Genomic DNA, 16,631 nt, shown 5'->3' on the forward strand with positions numbered 1-16,631 from the left:
TATTAGGTGTTTTCTTATCTTTACTCGACGAATCGTAACTCTTTAGTTTTGTTTTAGTGTTTATTCTAATTACACGTGTTTTTTAATAACATACCTTTAATAAAGTCGTTTACAGTATTTAATACGCTAAAATAAGGTTGAAAGTTATATTAGAAATAAATAAACTAATAATCAAAATAGATTTTCGAGGAATTAATCAAAGTTCAGAGTGTAGTTAGTGTCGTTTCTGTGACAAAGACACAATTAATATATTTCATTTCCTTTTGAACACTCACAAAAGGAAATAAAATATTCTAATTAGAGTAATTGATTAAACTCGTCAAATGTAAGTACAGAACGAAGCAACGGTAAATGTTACTTAAATTAAAATAACCTAAAATGTCAAGATATTTGACCTATCGAAGGAAACGTTCAGGTAAACAAACCGAAGAGAAATTCAAAAAGGTTGAATGTGCTAAGCTTGGTGAAAAAAGTATTCAAGTACGTGAACAAATTGCTCCTTAGCGTGAAATATCAGGGAACCGCGTAGGATATCCTTTTTCGCGTTAAGGCAAAATGAAGGAAGCTCTTTTAATACTAATGCATACTTGGCTACAGTGAATAATTTAAAGAAGACATATTTTATGCCATTACTCGTGTATACCTTGAAAGCGTAGGTAAATATCGACGTTTCATCGATGATAGTAGGCCTTGAGTGTTTGAAACGATAAGGTTTTATATACAGCCCAGATAGTATTCAAGTCTTGAAATAGAGTCGAAGTTAAATCTGGTTGTAGAAAATCCATTTTTCGAAATAAATTGTTTCGAATTAAAGAAAATAGGCAACATTTATTGCTAATATACAACATAATATAACCGTATTGCATACTTTGAAAGCTGTCGAGACTAAATCTCTCTCGCATGATAAAACTTTGTGAAATTTTTGTCAGCTTATATCAGTAGGTAAAATAATCCAATCGTTTATTGCATTATATTAGGTCAACTCAATATTTTACATTTAAATCCCCGATAAATTCTTCCATTTAGTAATCAAAAAATTATGACCCATAAATAAACCACAACAAATGGATAATTTTCTGTTTACTGCACTCGCATTTAATATCGACGTAAAAGACTCTTCTGTAACAGTGTGAACTAGAAAATAAAAAACAACGGCTTTGACCACTCTGTGTTCTCGAGTTGGCGCCATTAATTACATCCACTCGATGTTTAATCAAGAAACTGTAAGCGAACAAGTTTCCTACGCTGGGCAAAAAAAAGAAAATCTCAACAACGCAAAACGAACAAAAAGTTACCGGGAATCCTGTTTCTGTACTTCGTTCTGAGAGCACGAACCGAACACAGAAAATTTGAAAAAAAAATCTCCGTCAAACAAAGAGAAGCTGAATTAAAACTATGCAAATAGGATTCGCATCACGAAGAAGTGGAGTGGTGGTGACCAGCGCGACACTGCCTCCTATTGAAACTAAGCGGACGATTCAATTACATTCGATTTTGTCGAGGCCTGGAGTAGGCAGTGTCGCCTAAGCATTTGGTCGAGCGCTGCAAATGACACAACCGAGCGATGGCCAGGGGAGCTTTAGACCTTGCATACAAATTGAACTTGTAAATGAGATAACACCCTGTTTACACGAAGGTGGGAGCGTGTTACAATAAAACCGGGTAATGGGAATTCCTGATACGGCAAATTGTTTTCGCACCGGAAAGCGTTTGGAAGGTACCCTATCTCAAGTATTACTAGGTCGTTTTAAATATGTAATGGCGAAGATGTTTTCGACTTATCTCCGAGGTATAGAGCGTGACCTTTAGTAACATAATACGGTTGAAACTCGGTCGCAGTACTAGTACAGGGATCGGATAGCAGTAACACAATTACAGGTTATAATTATCACCGACATGTCGACTAATGTTTTATAGGATCCGAGTACTTGTTTCGTGTACCGTTACGTAGAGCGTACGCTGTCATGTTGAGTTACTAATCTGTTATAATTATAAAGCACATCGATCGTTTAGGCGCATCGAGAGGATAAAGTTAATTAAAAACCACCCTCGCTAATGGATTCGTCCCACGTTTTCAAGCAATATCCTGTTAATACAACATCGGACATTTCGATGTTATTCGATTTTGTTGATATTGCCAATATTCTCCAGGGAAATTGAATTACTGGCGCCGGGGAGCAGTCGATTTCTTTGTTTATATCGAATGTTCCGATTTGTTTTTAGTGTTGTGTCGTCTCGTCAGTTGAAGTTATGTTGGTCAATGACATTAAACGATAACGATATTAGACGGTAATATGTGATACGAAAAAGACGTGCGAAAATGCTATTTTCCTGTTGGAAAGACATGTAAGAGTATTTTCCTAAGTATGTGATAGAAAAATAACATACATATACTGTTTTGATAGACTAACTAAAAACTAAAGCCAAAATGTAAATCTACTTACCAACCTTTGATTTGACAGACAAGGTTTCAATCTATAAATCTATAAAATAGATACCAGATATTTCGTAAAAATTCCTCAAATATTTTTATTAAGTAGCAGTCTAAAACTAACCTAGTGCACCAAATATATCACCTAATTAAATTTCCGCTTACTTGACGTGACTTAATCATAAACATATCAGATTGATTAATCACCTATCCGCGCACAAATAAAATTAGATATACGTCGGCCATATTGAATTTATGACATATCCACTGTCATTCGCGAAACATGACAGATTGTTCAGTGTGTCGTGTGTCGTTTATCATAACCAATACATTCGTAAACTGGGCTATAAATTAAAACACGTGCTGAATTTTGTCGTAGTGAATTTCATGAAATAATTGTTCGAAGTTGTCTGAAACTAGAGTAATGTGAGTGATTTAAAATCTCGTATTCATCAGATGTAGCACCGGCTACTATTTTCGGTGACACCTTATCCTTTGACGTGGTGGAAAAAACGAAGAAAATAGAGAATCGAAATCGAATCAAATTATTGAAGAGCTCGCTTCGTCACTGAACTATCTATGTATCGTCTAGTGACGTCAATATTACTCCATTCATAAAATAATACATACATTTATTTTATAATCTCACAAGCTGAATACGGTTTTATAATTAATCAACAACATTATATTATTTGTTGTATCAATAGTTTAATACTTGAACAATGAAATCATAGAGATTCCAATTAAGAAACACTATCTCAGAAATTTCCCAGCGATAATTAGTTGGAAATAGAACGTGGATATTTCAGTACAAATATGAAATACATATCTATACTATTAACAAGAACAGCTACTTCGCTGTTTGAATCTCCTAAGATTCGCTGCAATTAAACTGAGCCACACAAGTGCTTCCGTGCTTCTGGTTTATGCCTCACTGGGTCACGATCATACAAGCGTTGCGGTTTCATTTCCTCCGAAATATGGAATGCTTATGTCTACAATAATAACTAGATGGAATTCTAGAGCATTCGCTGTATTAACCTCTTTCTATTGATCATTAACTGTCGTGGGATCATGATTTGATTTTGCAGTTTCTTTTCCCAGAATGCACTTAGCAGAAGCTCTTTAGTAAAGAATGAATGAAGAATACACTTTTTTTTTGTTGAAGTTGATACAGAACATGATAAAACTAGTCAAGCGAGATTCTTACTCGTGACACTGATGGTTCCGTATAAATATACTAAAAGGAAGGAGAAATTGCAATGAATATGATCATCCATCAAATTTATGACCGGACTTCGTTATTTTTTGTGGCGAATTGTGACGTAACTATTTCAGTCTAAGATGCCATCCTGGTAGCAAACGGACGGACAGACAGCAGAGCCTTAGAAATAGGGTTTCGTTTTGACTCTTTGGATACGGAACGTTACAAACGCGGACAAAGCGTCAGAAGATTATTTTACTTAGATTCAACCCTAAAATATTGGCTGTTGTATATTGAATATTAGGATATAAAAGGTAGCAGTGAATATAAATGGGAAATTGAAAGTGTAAGGGTAGAGGATGCGTATTCAGTAGGCCGGGTCTAAACTGGGGACCCGAATGAAAATTATTGATATCGCCATTATAACACCTGAAAAGGGATGTAACTCTTTGTAACCTATTATAAACAGTTCCGTATAATGGTGGCCATATTTGCGTTCCTTTTCTAAATATTTGAAGTGATTATCAACTCAGCCTATTACCGTTCACAGGCATTCTCAAGTTGCACCACGACATCTGGTCCTCCACCTTCCGCATCCAGTTCGATCCGGCTACTTCTTTTAGGACATCGTTTTTTGGTAAAGGCAAGGCTACAGGGAGTCCTAAGAGTTTACGCAAAATGAAAGGCCAAAAATTCTGTCACAACTATAAGCCTGACATTGGTTTTGAAATGTTATGAAGGTCTGATGTTTTACTTACTGCTAAGTTAAATAACTAAATCTATGGAGAAACTAGTAGCATCGAATTGCAACATAACCCGTAAAACAAAGAAAAGACTAGAAAGGCATCCAATCCAATATTGGTTAACTTTTTGAAAAATTTAATTTCGTCCGAAATCTCTCCTAAATTCGTCTCCGTATAAGTTCGGAAGCAAGTTGTGAGTAATTGGCTTCTTGTTGTGTTTCGAAACCTTTTGCTTGAGTCTATGTATAGGTCATTACCAAGAATTTTGTTCATTGAGAATTTTTTATAAGGGTTCACTTATTTTAGTCTGCCGATGTCGATGATGTGATGTACCAGTAGACGGTACAATTTGTAACGTTACTTACTTTATAATAGCCGTTTTCAGCGACTTTGTCCGCGAGGTTATAAAGATATACCTTATCATTATCAGAAACATGTAACCCAAACATAACGTTTTATTGACAATTAATTAGCCTGAAAATAATATTGCGGCTAAAATCTCAGATTTGGATTAAACTGCACCTGGCGTGCAAATTTGATTCCAATCAGTAGTTTGGTCGCCCAACGCGGACACACAACGTGGCGCGTATTTTGAATACATTAAGATTTAATCCAGCTACTACTCCGCTGAAATTAATAATTCTTTATACTAATCTGAATTAGATCGAATACAATGCACAAAACATAGATACAACTCGTAAATACATTGATTAACAATTGATAACACAGCTCACTTTATATTTTCCACCATCAAAAATACTTGATCTAAATACTTCAAGCATTCAAGACTATTACGGTTGACGAGATCCAGCCTGGCAACCGAAACTGACGAAAAAAAAAACGCTTCCGAACATTGAATTTAAAAATATCAATATATAAAACAAACTATCCATTAACATTGCAGCTGACCACACATTTTAACTGCTTCGCCAAAATGATAATAGAATCCATTTAACGTTCCAGCGGCGCACTGCTGTTTTAAAACAAGCGTCATTTATTATGAAAGCCGCCATTTGCAAATTTACCCATCAATAATGACAACATTACGACGTCAACCTTAATTGCATGCAACAATTCGATTAATGTCACCTACATATTGACTGGTGTGAATGTTTCATTGCGTATTCTCGTTTACAACTATTGAATGTCATTTGATGTTTGAATTATCTTTACTTCATTCGTGATAGCCTAGAGGTAAGAACGCAGTATTGTGAAGCCAAAGGTTTCGAGTTCGATCGTAAAGCACGCGCTGACTTTTTTAAATGTTGTGTGGGATTTCGAGATAAATATTAAATTTTGCCTGTCGAAAGAACGAAAAACTGCGGCTCTTGTGACTCATCTCTCTCTGGTCTTGTCGGATTGCCATTACATCGGGCTATAAGAGAACAGAGAATGAAACAGTGTTGGTGCACCAACGCGAGACGGCAAACAGCTGGTTGGTGTCTCGCGACACTAGCCATTTTTGCCGAAAAACAGACGGGACAGTAAAAAGACTAGAAAGTTTGAACATGTGGATCTTCACTATGTGGATAGCCTTTCAGTAAGGTTTGCTGGCATAATTTCCTGATAAAAAAACTACAGAAACCAGGTTTCAAGGTATCAGAGAAATAAATTATAACTGTTTATTTCAGTTATACTGTTTTTCAATAAGGAAGTTACAAATAAAAGAATAAAAACATTTTATAATTTTCTTTTGACTTCTTTAATAGTTCGCAGTCCACTCGCCGCTATGAAATTTTCTCGTGTCAATTTTATTCGCTTTTCCTACTTTTTCAGCAAATATTAATTTAAGACTTTCTCTTTAATTTCTTTTATTTTAACTCGCTTTAAAAGAAGTTGTTTTGAGTGGGGAGTATTAAACTTATTATAGGGAGTATTATATTTTATACTCAAACTAAAATAAATAAAGTATTGTAAAGAATTATAGGATAAGAACAGTTTTTTTTTGCGTGAATAGAAACATAGAGAAAGACGCACGTACTAAGAATCTACAATATCTACTTTCAATTTCCATGTCCTTTTTTAACTATGAATTAATAATATAAAATGTCTTCCTTAGACTTTTCTCTATCATTATTATTGAACAAAGTTAATTCTTTTATAGCATTAAGAAGAACATAAACTGGCTGAATAAAAAACAGAAGCACACCTAAGTTCATTACAACATAATAAAAAAATCTTTTTATATTTTAATTTCAAGTTCACGTCAAACTGCATGATACAGGTGTGATATGATTGTATTGGATCATTATTTTCCAAGAGGCGTCAGCTTACGACCTTAGCTATAGGCCTCCGATGCATTATTAAGCTCTGCCTCAAGGCTTGTGCTGATGAGCCAATAATGATTTTAAATGTTCGTTCTTTACTCTTTACGATATTGCCAACTCTATAACCCTTGGAAGGCCTATGAAAGGATAAAAACTGTACCGCGATTTGTTCGTCTGTCCTTCGGCAACCAGGCTGTATGTCAAATTTATTTGTTACCAAACCAATTATTATTATTATTTTCACCTTGAGCTTCTAGGTATTATGGTAAATCATTATGTATGTTTTGAAAAAATGGTGTTCTAACCATATCAAAGATAAATCGCCTAAATATGAACCAGTTTCTAGTTCATATTTAGGCGGTGAACAAAAATTTATTTTTCGCCTACCTTATCTATAGCAAACATCAAAACCACCATTGCATACTCTAAAGATAACATTACGTGCCAACCTGTTCTTCTAGTGTACAGACTCAACAAAATTACTTCATCCCACGTTTGTTATACGTAATTTAACTTAACATCGCCACTCCAACACAATCGCGCTGTTATCAGCGTTTTATTTACACGTCAACCGATTAGCAGTTCCTTTAGCTTTAGCATTTTAAGTGGTGTTTTCTGTACTCGAGTACAATACGCGCACTCAAATAGCAACGACCTCTTGCGTGTGTCAAAGGCAAACACTCGACTTGAATGGCTGCTAAGGTGCTTACTCCCAAGTTATATTAATCCTGAGGGCAAGAGCCTTGGAAATACAAATCCAGATATGAGTAAAGTAACACTAAACTTTTATGACATCAAAAGTTTCGTATTTCAATTTCGAACACTTTGAATTGTTTATTTTTAATGGTATTTGGAATTCGAAATGAGAGGAGTTTTCAGCCAGTGTTGTGTTTGTTTTATTCGGGCAATGATTTCAATTAAAATAACACTTTATTTAATTAATCTGTGCTTGATTTTCGAATGATTTACTGCGGTGCAGTCGTATACATTTCATCATCCCGTTAATTGTGTTCGCTCATTACGTAATCGTATTTGATGAAGTGTATTCGAGCCGGTGGGATAGTGAGTTTATCTTTAGACTAACAATAGTGAAGGATCATTACAATATTAATAATCATCTGTAATGGTTCCATACAAATGAATTGAGTCAAACAATGAAGCAACCTTTTATTAAAAATGATTTTTCGTGGGAACGAACTTATTAAGTCAATCCAAATATTACGAACATGTATCAATGTTTTATGTTACTGATTAAGGCTCTTAAAACAGTTCCAATTTCTGGCAATGGTATCAGTAAGTCGGAATAATAAAAGGAACTCAATGATATTGGCATTACACAGTTGGAGAGAAAACAACGTGACCCGTTGCATTATTGAGTATCTTCTACCTTTTTGCTAAAATGTATTTAGTTTTTTATTACGAGGTCTAGATACTTTTACTGAACATTTTCGTTACATATACCTAGTTAGTCAGCATCAACGTCGTTCAAAGTTAATCCAAAGTCTATCGTATTTTTATATCAAACTTTTCGTCCTCCAAACACAGCGGTAAGTACTAAATTATATTATACATGATATCAACCCATAAATGTCCCATTCCTAAGCTCGGGGGATACGAATTAAAGTTGCATTGCACAAAAATTGACAATCCAGACTCTTTGCTTCACTGCTCACTGTTACTTCATTGTCACAATTGTCTATTATAATATACCTATTTATTATAATATATCTTTGAATATACCTTAAATTAACCAACCAACAGTTCAATTCCCCTGAGCAAAATCTAATAACTACCAACTAAAACTTAAACAACTTACCGTCATTAATAAATGGGTATATTGATCTGAGCTCAGCCTCATAAGCTTCTAGCGAGATGGCTGGTGCGATGGGAGGCACGTAGTCGTCTTCAGGGGACCGCTCGGAGCCGTACCCCTGGTCGAAGCCCGGGTCTTGGAGCTTCCACACTGGCTCGGCATCAGAACCTGTTGAGATAAGTTTCGGTGAATCTTTTTTACATTTTATATCCCTTTTTCAGAACGTCCTGTATAAAAAGTATCAGAAAAAGTGCAGTGCCTTCAATCATGAAGGCCTCTAGTAGTGGGTGATTATTTGGTAGTTTGTATTAGATGCATTCGAAAGTTTACCATAACTATTGCCATTTTGGCAGTAGCTTTTTCCATTCTGTTTTTTCTTTCCACATGAACTACTAATCAAATACTGTCTCACACCGTTACATCAGTTTTAAATATTAAACAAAAAAAAAAATGAAATAAATTATAAAAATCGAATTATCAAATTGAATAACTTTTAGCTAGAGAAATAAAATTTATTTACTGGCTAGAAGAGTATTTGAACAATTTTCACAAAGTTGCACATCGTTGTAGATAGATAATATCAAATGCAAAGCAGACACACAACTTTAAAACGTAGGCAAAACAGCTAGTTTAAACTAGAATCGATGGAAGTAAACTAGTACAGTCAACAAAAAAGTTGTTTAAAGGAAACATTTTAACAAAACCCTTAGCACAGAGTAGTTTTTGCCATTATAAAAAAGTTAACGCTATGTGTTCCTGAAAAGAAAACTAGTATGTCGCATGTTCTTGTATTGAAGCCTATAAATGTGATTGTGTTGATCAACTTTCCTTGCTGACTGTACTTCATGCAACTGAGTAAGCTTTTATACCTGTACATATACATACTAAGTACACATACAAAGTCTTAAGTATGGCTCTCTTTGTGACGAGTTTTATGAAGCTAACATTCTCTTTTAATATACCTCTTTTGTGGCCCGTACGAAATCACGGGACCATTGATATTTATCCCAGGAGCATTTTACAGCATGTGGTGAACGTATTATAAATACATATTATGTATAACGCATGTATGCGACTCCAGGGAGTATCTTTTGGCAAACAGTAAGAATTTGTGCTTTGTTGTTCCTTGTTCAAGGAAAAGGTAGCTTTGTTGCGTTGTTATAAGGTTTGTTATTGGTTAGCTGTATGCGGTGCAAAGTGGTAATATGTCATGTAATATGTAGTGACATTCTCATAATTTTCTCTTGTTTCTGGTAACGTTGATTGGCTTCTATTTTATTTTCTTAGCAAATAACGGCACTGGTTCCGCTTCTTTTATTTTTCGAAGTTTTAAAAAATATTTTTACATTAAATACCTAATGTAGTAAATTGCTATCATAAGTGATTTAAACGGAAAGGCCTTTTTTTACTTTAACTTTATTTTTTTAGCTCAGAAATCACCTTAAAATCGCGAAAATGTATGTTTTTAAATTAGAGATAGTGAAAATAAACACAGAGCAATTGTCCCTTAAATTAATAGTAACTATACCACCGTCTATTGTTAACTACCCTACCGAACTATCACAAAGTAGTTCATTATTCTTTGTAAGTATAACCCTTAGCAGCGTTAAACATTTTACATAAGATATGACGTCACAACATGCGGGTAAGCGGGAACTAAAGAGCTTCCAACAATCCTTCTTTTTTACTTCTTTCAGAATCCCGCATCTTTTCATAGCATAATACTGGCCAATATGAAAGATAATGTTTTAATTTAAAGCGTAAGCCGGATCTGAGATACAGAATTAAGTACAACAAGGAAAAAGAAAAAGAAATTTTCAAATAATATCTTTCACCTGTCACTTTTTTTTATAGCAGTAACAGAAATATGTCAGCTGTGAAAATTTCAGCTAACACGGTTCTTGTCATATAGCCTGGTGATAGACGGGAGTCAACAAACGCACAGACGTGCCGACAACGGAGCCTTGGTAAGAGGCTTCTATCCCCTTTGGGTCTGCAACCCAAAAAAATAATAATTCATCCTTAAGAATTAAATCTTTCAATCTTGCGAAAGACACAAGTTGATATTATAAACATAAAACAAAGCTATCCTATATAAAGCATTAACATAGTACATACGTTTAGTTTCCAGCATATCCTTACATAGAAATGTATAATGTATGAGAGGAGGACTGGTAAAATATCGCTTCGCGTGCTTTGGATTAGTTAGGCGGCACTGAATATGGCGCCGGTAACGTTGATTTACGTAACTCACCCCTTAGTTTTGCCATGGCCAGTGCCCTTACTACTAACTCATAATATAGGACTGTTTCCACTGTCAGAGCGAGACAGCGCTAACCTCAATGTAGAGATTCTCGCTTCAGCAGCGACAGTTCTGCCTAAAGACTTGGTAGTAAAACCTCAGTACTGTAACCTACACCGCTTTTTTAAGTAATAGCAATAAACAGGCAAGTATTCCCGTTATTTATTAGTAAAATAACAGTGCAATAATCACGTCAAATATTTTGCTCGAGAGAATCGAATTCGTTTTATCTATGGACATATCTCACATGCAATAGGGTCGTTAGAACGCGAGTGATGTGCCGTCGTTACGTTTTATTATTAAAGATATTATCTTTCACTTGTTTGGTGAGGTTTGCAGTTAATACTTCTAAATAATACCTAATCAATACATCCATTGAAGCGTTCTGATTTATTTTATTGATTTTCTGTCAGCATGTTCTAAGTTCAGTTTAGAAATGGCCAGTCGTTTATGCAGCGCTATGTATGATATTCTTCTTGCTATTTGATACAGATGCAGACTTATTGCTGCAGTGAGTTCAAGGACACTAATGCTGCATTTAAACGCGCATTCCTTTAGGTCTGCCTGTCTGCTTGCTTCACGAACAAAAATACATCCCACCGTATTACGAATGCGAAAGTTAGCACGGATATTTGTAATTTACGTTTGTTTACCGCCGAACGGATTTGGTCGTTTCGAACATTTGAACTTGGGGTATTCGAAACACTTTTCATTTAAAAATTGTGTTATAAATCATTCAGAGCATGCCAACAATGTTGCTCAAAAACAGAAGTAACATAAATACACGGGTTTAGTAGAATACGTTGAGCTTTTCAGTAACGTGGGATAGGTACACAAGTATGGATGTCGGTTATGTCAGAAATAAATAAACGAGCATCAGAGAGGAGTTTTTCATGCCCTCTTCGGTATCCATAAAGTTAGTGAAAAGTGCCAGCATAATGAATACGGAATTATGTTAACAAAAAATGAATTTTCGAAATAATTTTAAATTCAGAGCGTGGGAGTTCATTTCGTTGCCAGGTACACATTTACATTGGTTGTTGTTTCAAAAAAAGAACACGCGAGGGAGGGAAATTCGAGAAAACGAATTATTTTTCGTAGTACCAACTACAATACGAATAATGAATCGATTCCGTGAATTCGCTCTTGCGACATGCCGCATGAAACAAATTTAATTCAGAAAGGAACAAACAATGTTTTCGCTTAATTAATTGATGTTGGATTTAAAGGTTATTGGATCCGGATGACTAAACACACGTCTGATAATTAGGAACATCCTAAAGAAATCGTTTTTTCGAGTTATGGCAATAATTTTTGAAATATTTTTAATTTTTACGATAAAAAATATATAATATATTTTTATTTTGGACCCAAATAATCAGCCCCGTCTTTTTCGATGATTGGCTTTCGAATAATCTCGTCATCAAGTTACCAAGATACAAGAATACTCAATTACAATCGTTAGCAGAGCTCACTAGGGTGAGACAGTCAGATGAATCAAAGAAATGGAGTGAAAAAGCCACGATCTACGTCTCCGGGTCGGGCAAAATTTTCAAATTTGTTACTGTAATGGCGTGCGGTCGACCAAAAAGAAGAAAATGTTACCAGAGGTCTCTTTCGAAACTATGGCACATTGGGTTTGTAGCTTATGTGAATTTAAAAGTTATCGACCGGTTTAAAAAACGCTTTATATATAAAAACAAATTAAGGTATTTCGTTTTAATACTTCAGCAATATTACTGGCACGAAAACGTTAAAAGTCAAAGGTCTTTCAGGCTAGTATAAAAAAAACTTGTTGTTTTTCTATTAAGCGCGACTCCGTGGCGGCAATAACGTGAAGGAGCGTTTTAATTAAAGAACTCTTACAGCACCTTTATGAATAAGTTCAACAGTTTTTTTTTCTTTTGCTTTGGGGGACTACCACCAGATCTTGAAACACGAATATTGTGGAAGCAAGACGTCACACGGCGTAGACCAGCATCACTTTATGAGATGGTAGGTCCCAAGAGACTTCGGCTATTTCTATATACGTCTGACCTTTGCCTCAATCGCTGTTTGTTCTGGAAACACCGAAATAGCTGACCAAATTTAATTGAACATTTAAATGTCAAAGTTATTATTTCACCTCGCTCAATTTATTTATTAATAAAACCAATATTTGTGGGTTAAACTGCGCTTATACGTTATTAATTGTGTTTTATAAATGAGTCAGGAAGTATAAATGAGGCTGAAACGAGCATTGCCATATTAATGTTATGTTATGTTTTCATTAATACCTCAATAACATTTACTTATGGTAAAAAAACATTACATAGTGCATAGGGGTTTTTATTTAATTTTAAGGGAGAAACACTTCATGAACAAGTTTGTAAAAGTATTACGAAAAAATCATAAGGAAATATAAAATATCCACAGATCACCTTAGAAGCTATGATACCGCTCCTTAAAACGATTAACTCTAATATTTTGGCAGCTAAACGTTCTCCGGAGCTGAAGCATCTTCCGCTTCCATATTTCAAGTTTCATATCAAGCTCTTTACTCCAATAGTACGTAATGGACGACCCTCGAACCATAAGACGCGTCGGCTTATCGTAACGGCGCCAGCACTCTCCATGATTTATTGTGTTTACACCTGCACCTTATTGGTTCCTATTACGGTCAAATACACAACTACTGGCGATTGGATTTTGTTTTATTTTCGGACGATGTTCGATGCAAGAGTTATTCGGTTTTACGAGGGCCGATAGTAAAATGCGGTGTGGCTGTTTGTGGACCATCTAAGTACTCTTATTATTAGTGTGTTTAGGTCTGCTTGTTTTGAATCCTTCTATCTCTTGTGTACCATCGTAGTCGGTTTTAGGGGTCATATTGCTTTATATGCATGTACGCAAATCACTTGTTTTTTATGTTTATATAGAAGCGAGGTGACTCCTTCTATTTCAGTTTTATTTTGAATTTTATGTTAGAGTAAAATTAGCCGTATTCAAAAATATTCTAAGGTCGTTATTTGCTTAAAGATGTTGTACATACAATAGAACAACCTATCTAAATCAACGATCTTCACCCGAATGCGACGTAGTCCGGAATTGATAAGGGTAGCCCGTATTCAGAGTATTCAGATATTCTGTGTTCATGTTAAACCATTTTAGGAACACTTTCTCAAAACCCCTAACAAGTTATAACTTAATTTCATGAATAGGATATCTAAACTAAATTGGTCCAAACTCAAACGGATACATCCCAAAGTAATAATGAAGAAATGAAATCTTAGTATCGAGAAACTTATCTAATTAAGGCAACGTCTACAACTTCAATTCTAGGTAAGTTTGTTAAACATTTAACTGGTAATGGTTAGGTAAACATAGAAGTTGGTGAAGTTATATTCAATAGGCCGGGGAATAAAGGTTTCGGCCCCAAATCTCGAGACGTGATAAGCGTGACAATAGACGTGCGCCCGTGTCTTTGAGGGCGGAACGTTCGGTATAATTGGCTCAGCTACATACGTATGTTCGACTCATCTTTATGCCACCGCGAATGTGTAATATTTTTACGTTTTTAACGGGTTTATGGCTTGACGTGTGCTTATTTCTACGGAGAATAAAGATGATTCATTACACTCAGCCTAATACCTATGTCTGTTTTGAAATTTGCATTAAACAAGTTGATGTACAATATTTTTTTCTTTGGAAGAATATTGTTGCAATAGTTGTTACTATATATTAAAAGGTACATACTATTCTGGTTTCATATTGATTATTGATTTTCATTTTAGTACAGCCCCAGTCCAAATTCCTTCTAGAGACCTATACAATATTTTCATTATATTTTTATAAACCGATATCGCTATTTTGCAGGTTCATTAAATTAATGGCCTACGAAAAATTCGAAATTCAAATGCACACAACTGGAGTTACACATACTAGGGAGAAAAATCATATCGACACAAATTCCAGTGTTACTATAATTTAACTTATGTTATTAAATTACTTGTTTCATACGGTTCTAAAATAATTAAGTGGGCAGATTAATTCAAGACTTGAAGTAAAAGTCACGAGGAAAAATCCAGATTAAAGTTGTCAAAGGGTAGTGAAAAGCCGTGCCACCTTAGCTTCGGAAAAACCGTTTTCTTTAAGCACTACACGAGTTAGGTCTACTAAAATTATATTACGTAAAGTAGGGGCACGAAAAAAATACTGCTGGTTTTTACTATGGAATAATATGCAAGCAATTTCTTGCGTCGAATCCATCCAGAATTTTCGAGATAAATTATTTTAGACTTATTTTTTTTATTTATTATTTACATATTTAATTTACCTTGATATTCAGCTCTATCTGGCGAGCTATTAAGCCCAATCTATCAACATTTATCGTTTTTGTAAGTCTGCATATGATTCATAAATAATTTAACATTTACTTACATTATAACAACATTGCTTTTGCAAAATGACTATATAAAAGGATGAATGAAAATGAAAAATACATTTGACGCAGCAAAAATCCGTCCGTTGGGATCAATTCGGAAATTTATTTGTATCGTTCACGATATCGACATGAATCAATCTTTTAAATCACTGCGCTACCAGAAAGCTGTATCTGCAGTTGAACTATTAATATCTTCGTATAAAGCGAAAACCCGACCTTCTGTACCCATAATCTAAAGTCTAAAACATTGCACCGATCGAATAGTTGAATCGAGCTCAAATACATTATTCTCACTTCCTGAACTGTAACAATTTGAAAGAAAGAGTTACTTTATGAGAAATACGAGCAAAGAGTTTTATTTGCGGTCGGAAATGGGAAATCTATAGCGTTTCAGAGCAAAAAGAATTAGATGGATTGCTAAAGGAAAGAATACGGTTCCCTCGGAGTTAATGTAGCTTCATTTTTATTGTTGTAGCTTCAGTTATATTAACATTCGAGAATTTGTGGTAAAAGCAATGATTGGTAAAATAGACAAAATTCTAGGATATTTTGCCAAAATTGATTAAAATGTAATCAATTTTACCATCAACACTTATTGCTGAAATTAGTTCCCTTTTCATCCAATTTCATTATATCATTAGGGTCGAATTAAACGTTGGGAAAATGACTGCTATCAAAGAGTCTTCTGAATTGCTTCACATCGAAACCGCTAATTACACATACACATTTAATGTGTCTCAATTAATCATTAAACTCATTGTATTAATAGAGGGGTTTACAGTTTAAGTAAGCTGTTACCGTGAGGGTTGAGCCCAGGTGCGCGAAATACACGGGATAATGTATTCTTCGACATTTAGGGGATTCCGAAAAATCCCACTACCTATAGAAAATTCGATAACAGGGACGTACCTCCAAAGCTTAACATAATATTATCGGAGGAGCGGAAGTAAGATGCCGCTCTACGCTGTATAGCGTTGTCTCGCTTGCACGACTGCAATAATATAACTTTACGCAGTGGTTGTAGAAAGTGTTTTCCTCTGGATTTGACTGATGGAGAATTTATACAAATCCTTTGCAGGATGTCTATTATTATCTCATTCAGATTGTTAGTATTATTATATGTATATTATATGGAACCGTTTAACAATTTGTCACAGTTTGTTGGATTACCCGAAATAGGGCCGCCTACGTATAATTCAAAATAAGAGTTATATCATGAAACGAAGGAGACCTCAATATATCACATCTGAGCACTCTTTAAAGTTACATCCGTCAGCGCATCCATCACATTTAAGGAGCACCAACTTCCTCTTTGCATATTAATCTCATTATACTTTATGCCAAGGTAAAACTCCTAAAAGTTTTCACAATACTGTAGCCATTAGCCATACATCAACGTCGAGAGAGGAGTCTGATTTGGACGCGGGCAAATTGGGATTAATCACGCT

At 34.9% G+C, this 16,631-nt stretch overlaps 1 protein-coding gene across 3 annotated transcripts in view; it reads right to left on the reverse strand.

Annotated features, from left to right (window-relative positions):
• The window catches only part of LOC113497692, an 84,491-nt gene that overhangs the window by 27,676 nt on the left and 40,184 nt on the right, over positions 1–16,631 (reverse strand). For 2 of the 3 annotated variants that reach the window (XM_026877373.1, XM_026877375.1), the window contains exon 3: positions 8,462–8,626. In XM_026877373.1, coding sequence (XP_026733174.1) covers positions 8,462–8,626 — 165 coding nt within the window. The remainder of the gene's footprint in view (positions 1–8,461; positions 8,627–16,631) is intronic. The other variant, XM_026877374.1, reaches the window with a different exon arrangement.

Source organism: Trichoplusia ni, chromosome 9 (assembly GCF_003590095.1).
Source record: "Trichoplusia ni isolate ovarian cell line Hi5 chromosome 9, tn1, whole genome shotgun sequence".
Classification (NCBI taxonomy): Eukaryota; Metazoa; Arthropoda; class Insecta; order Lepidoptera; family Noctuidae; genus Trichoplusia; species Trichoplusia ni.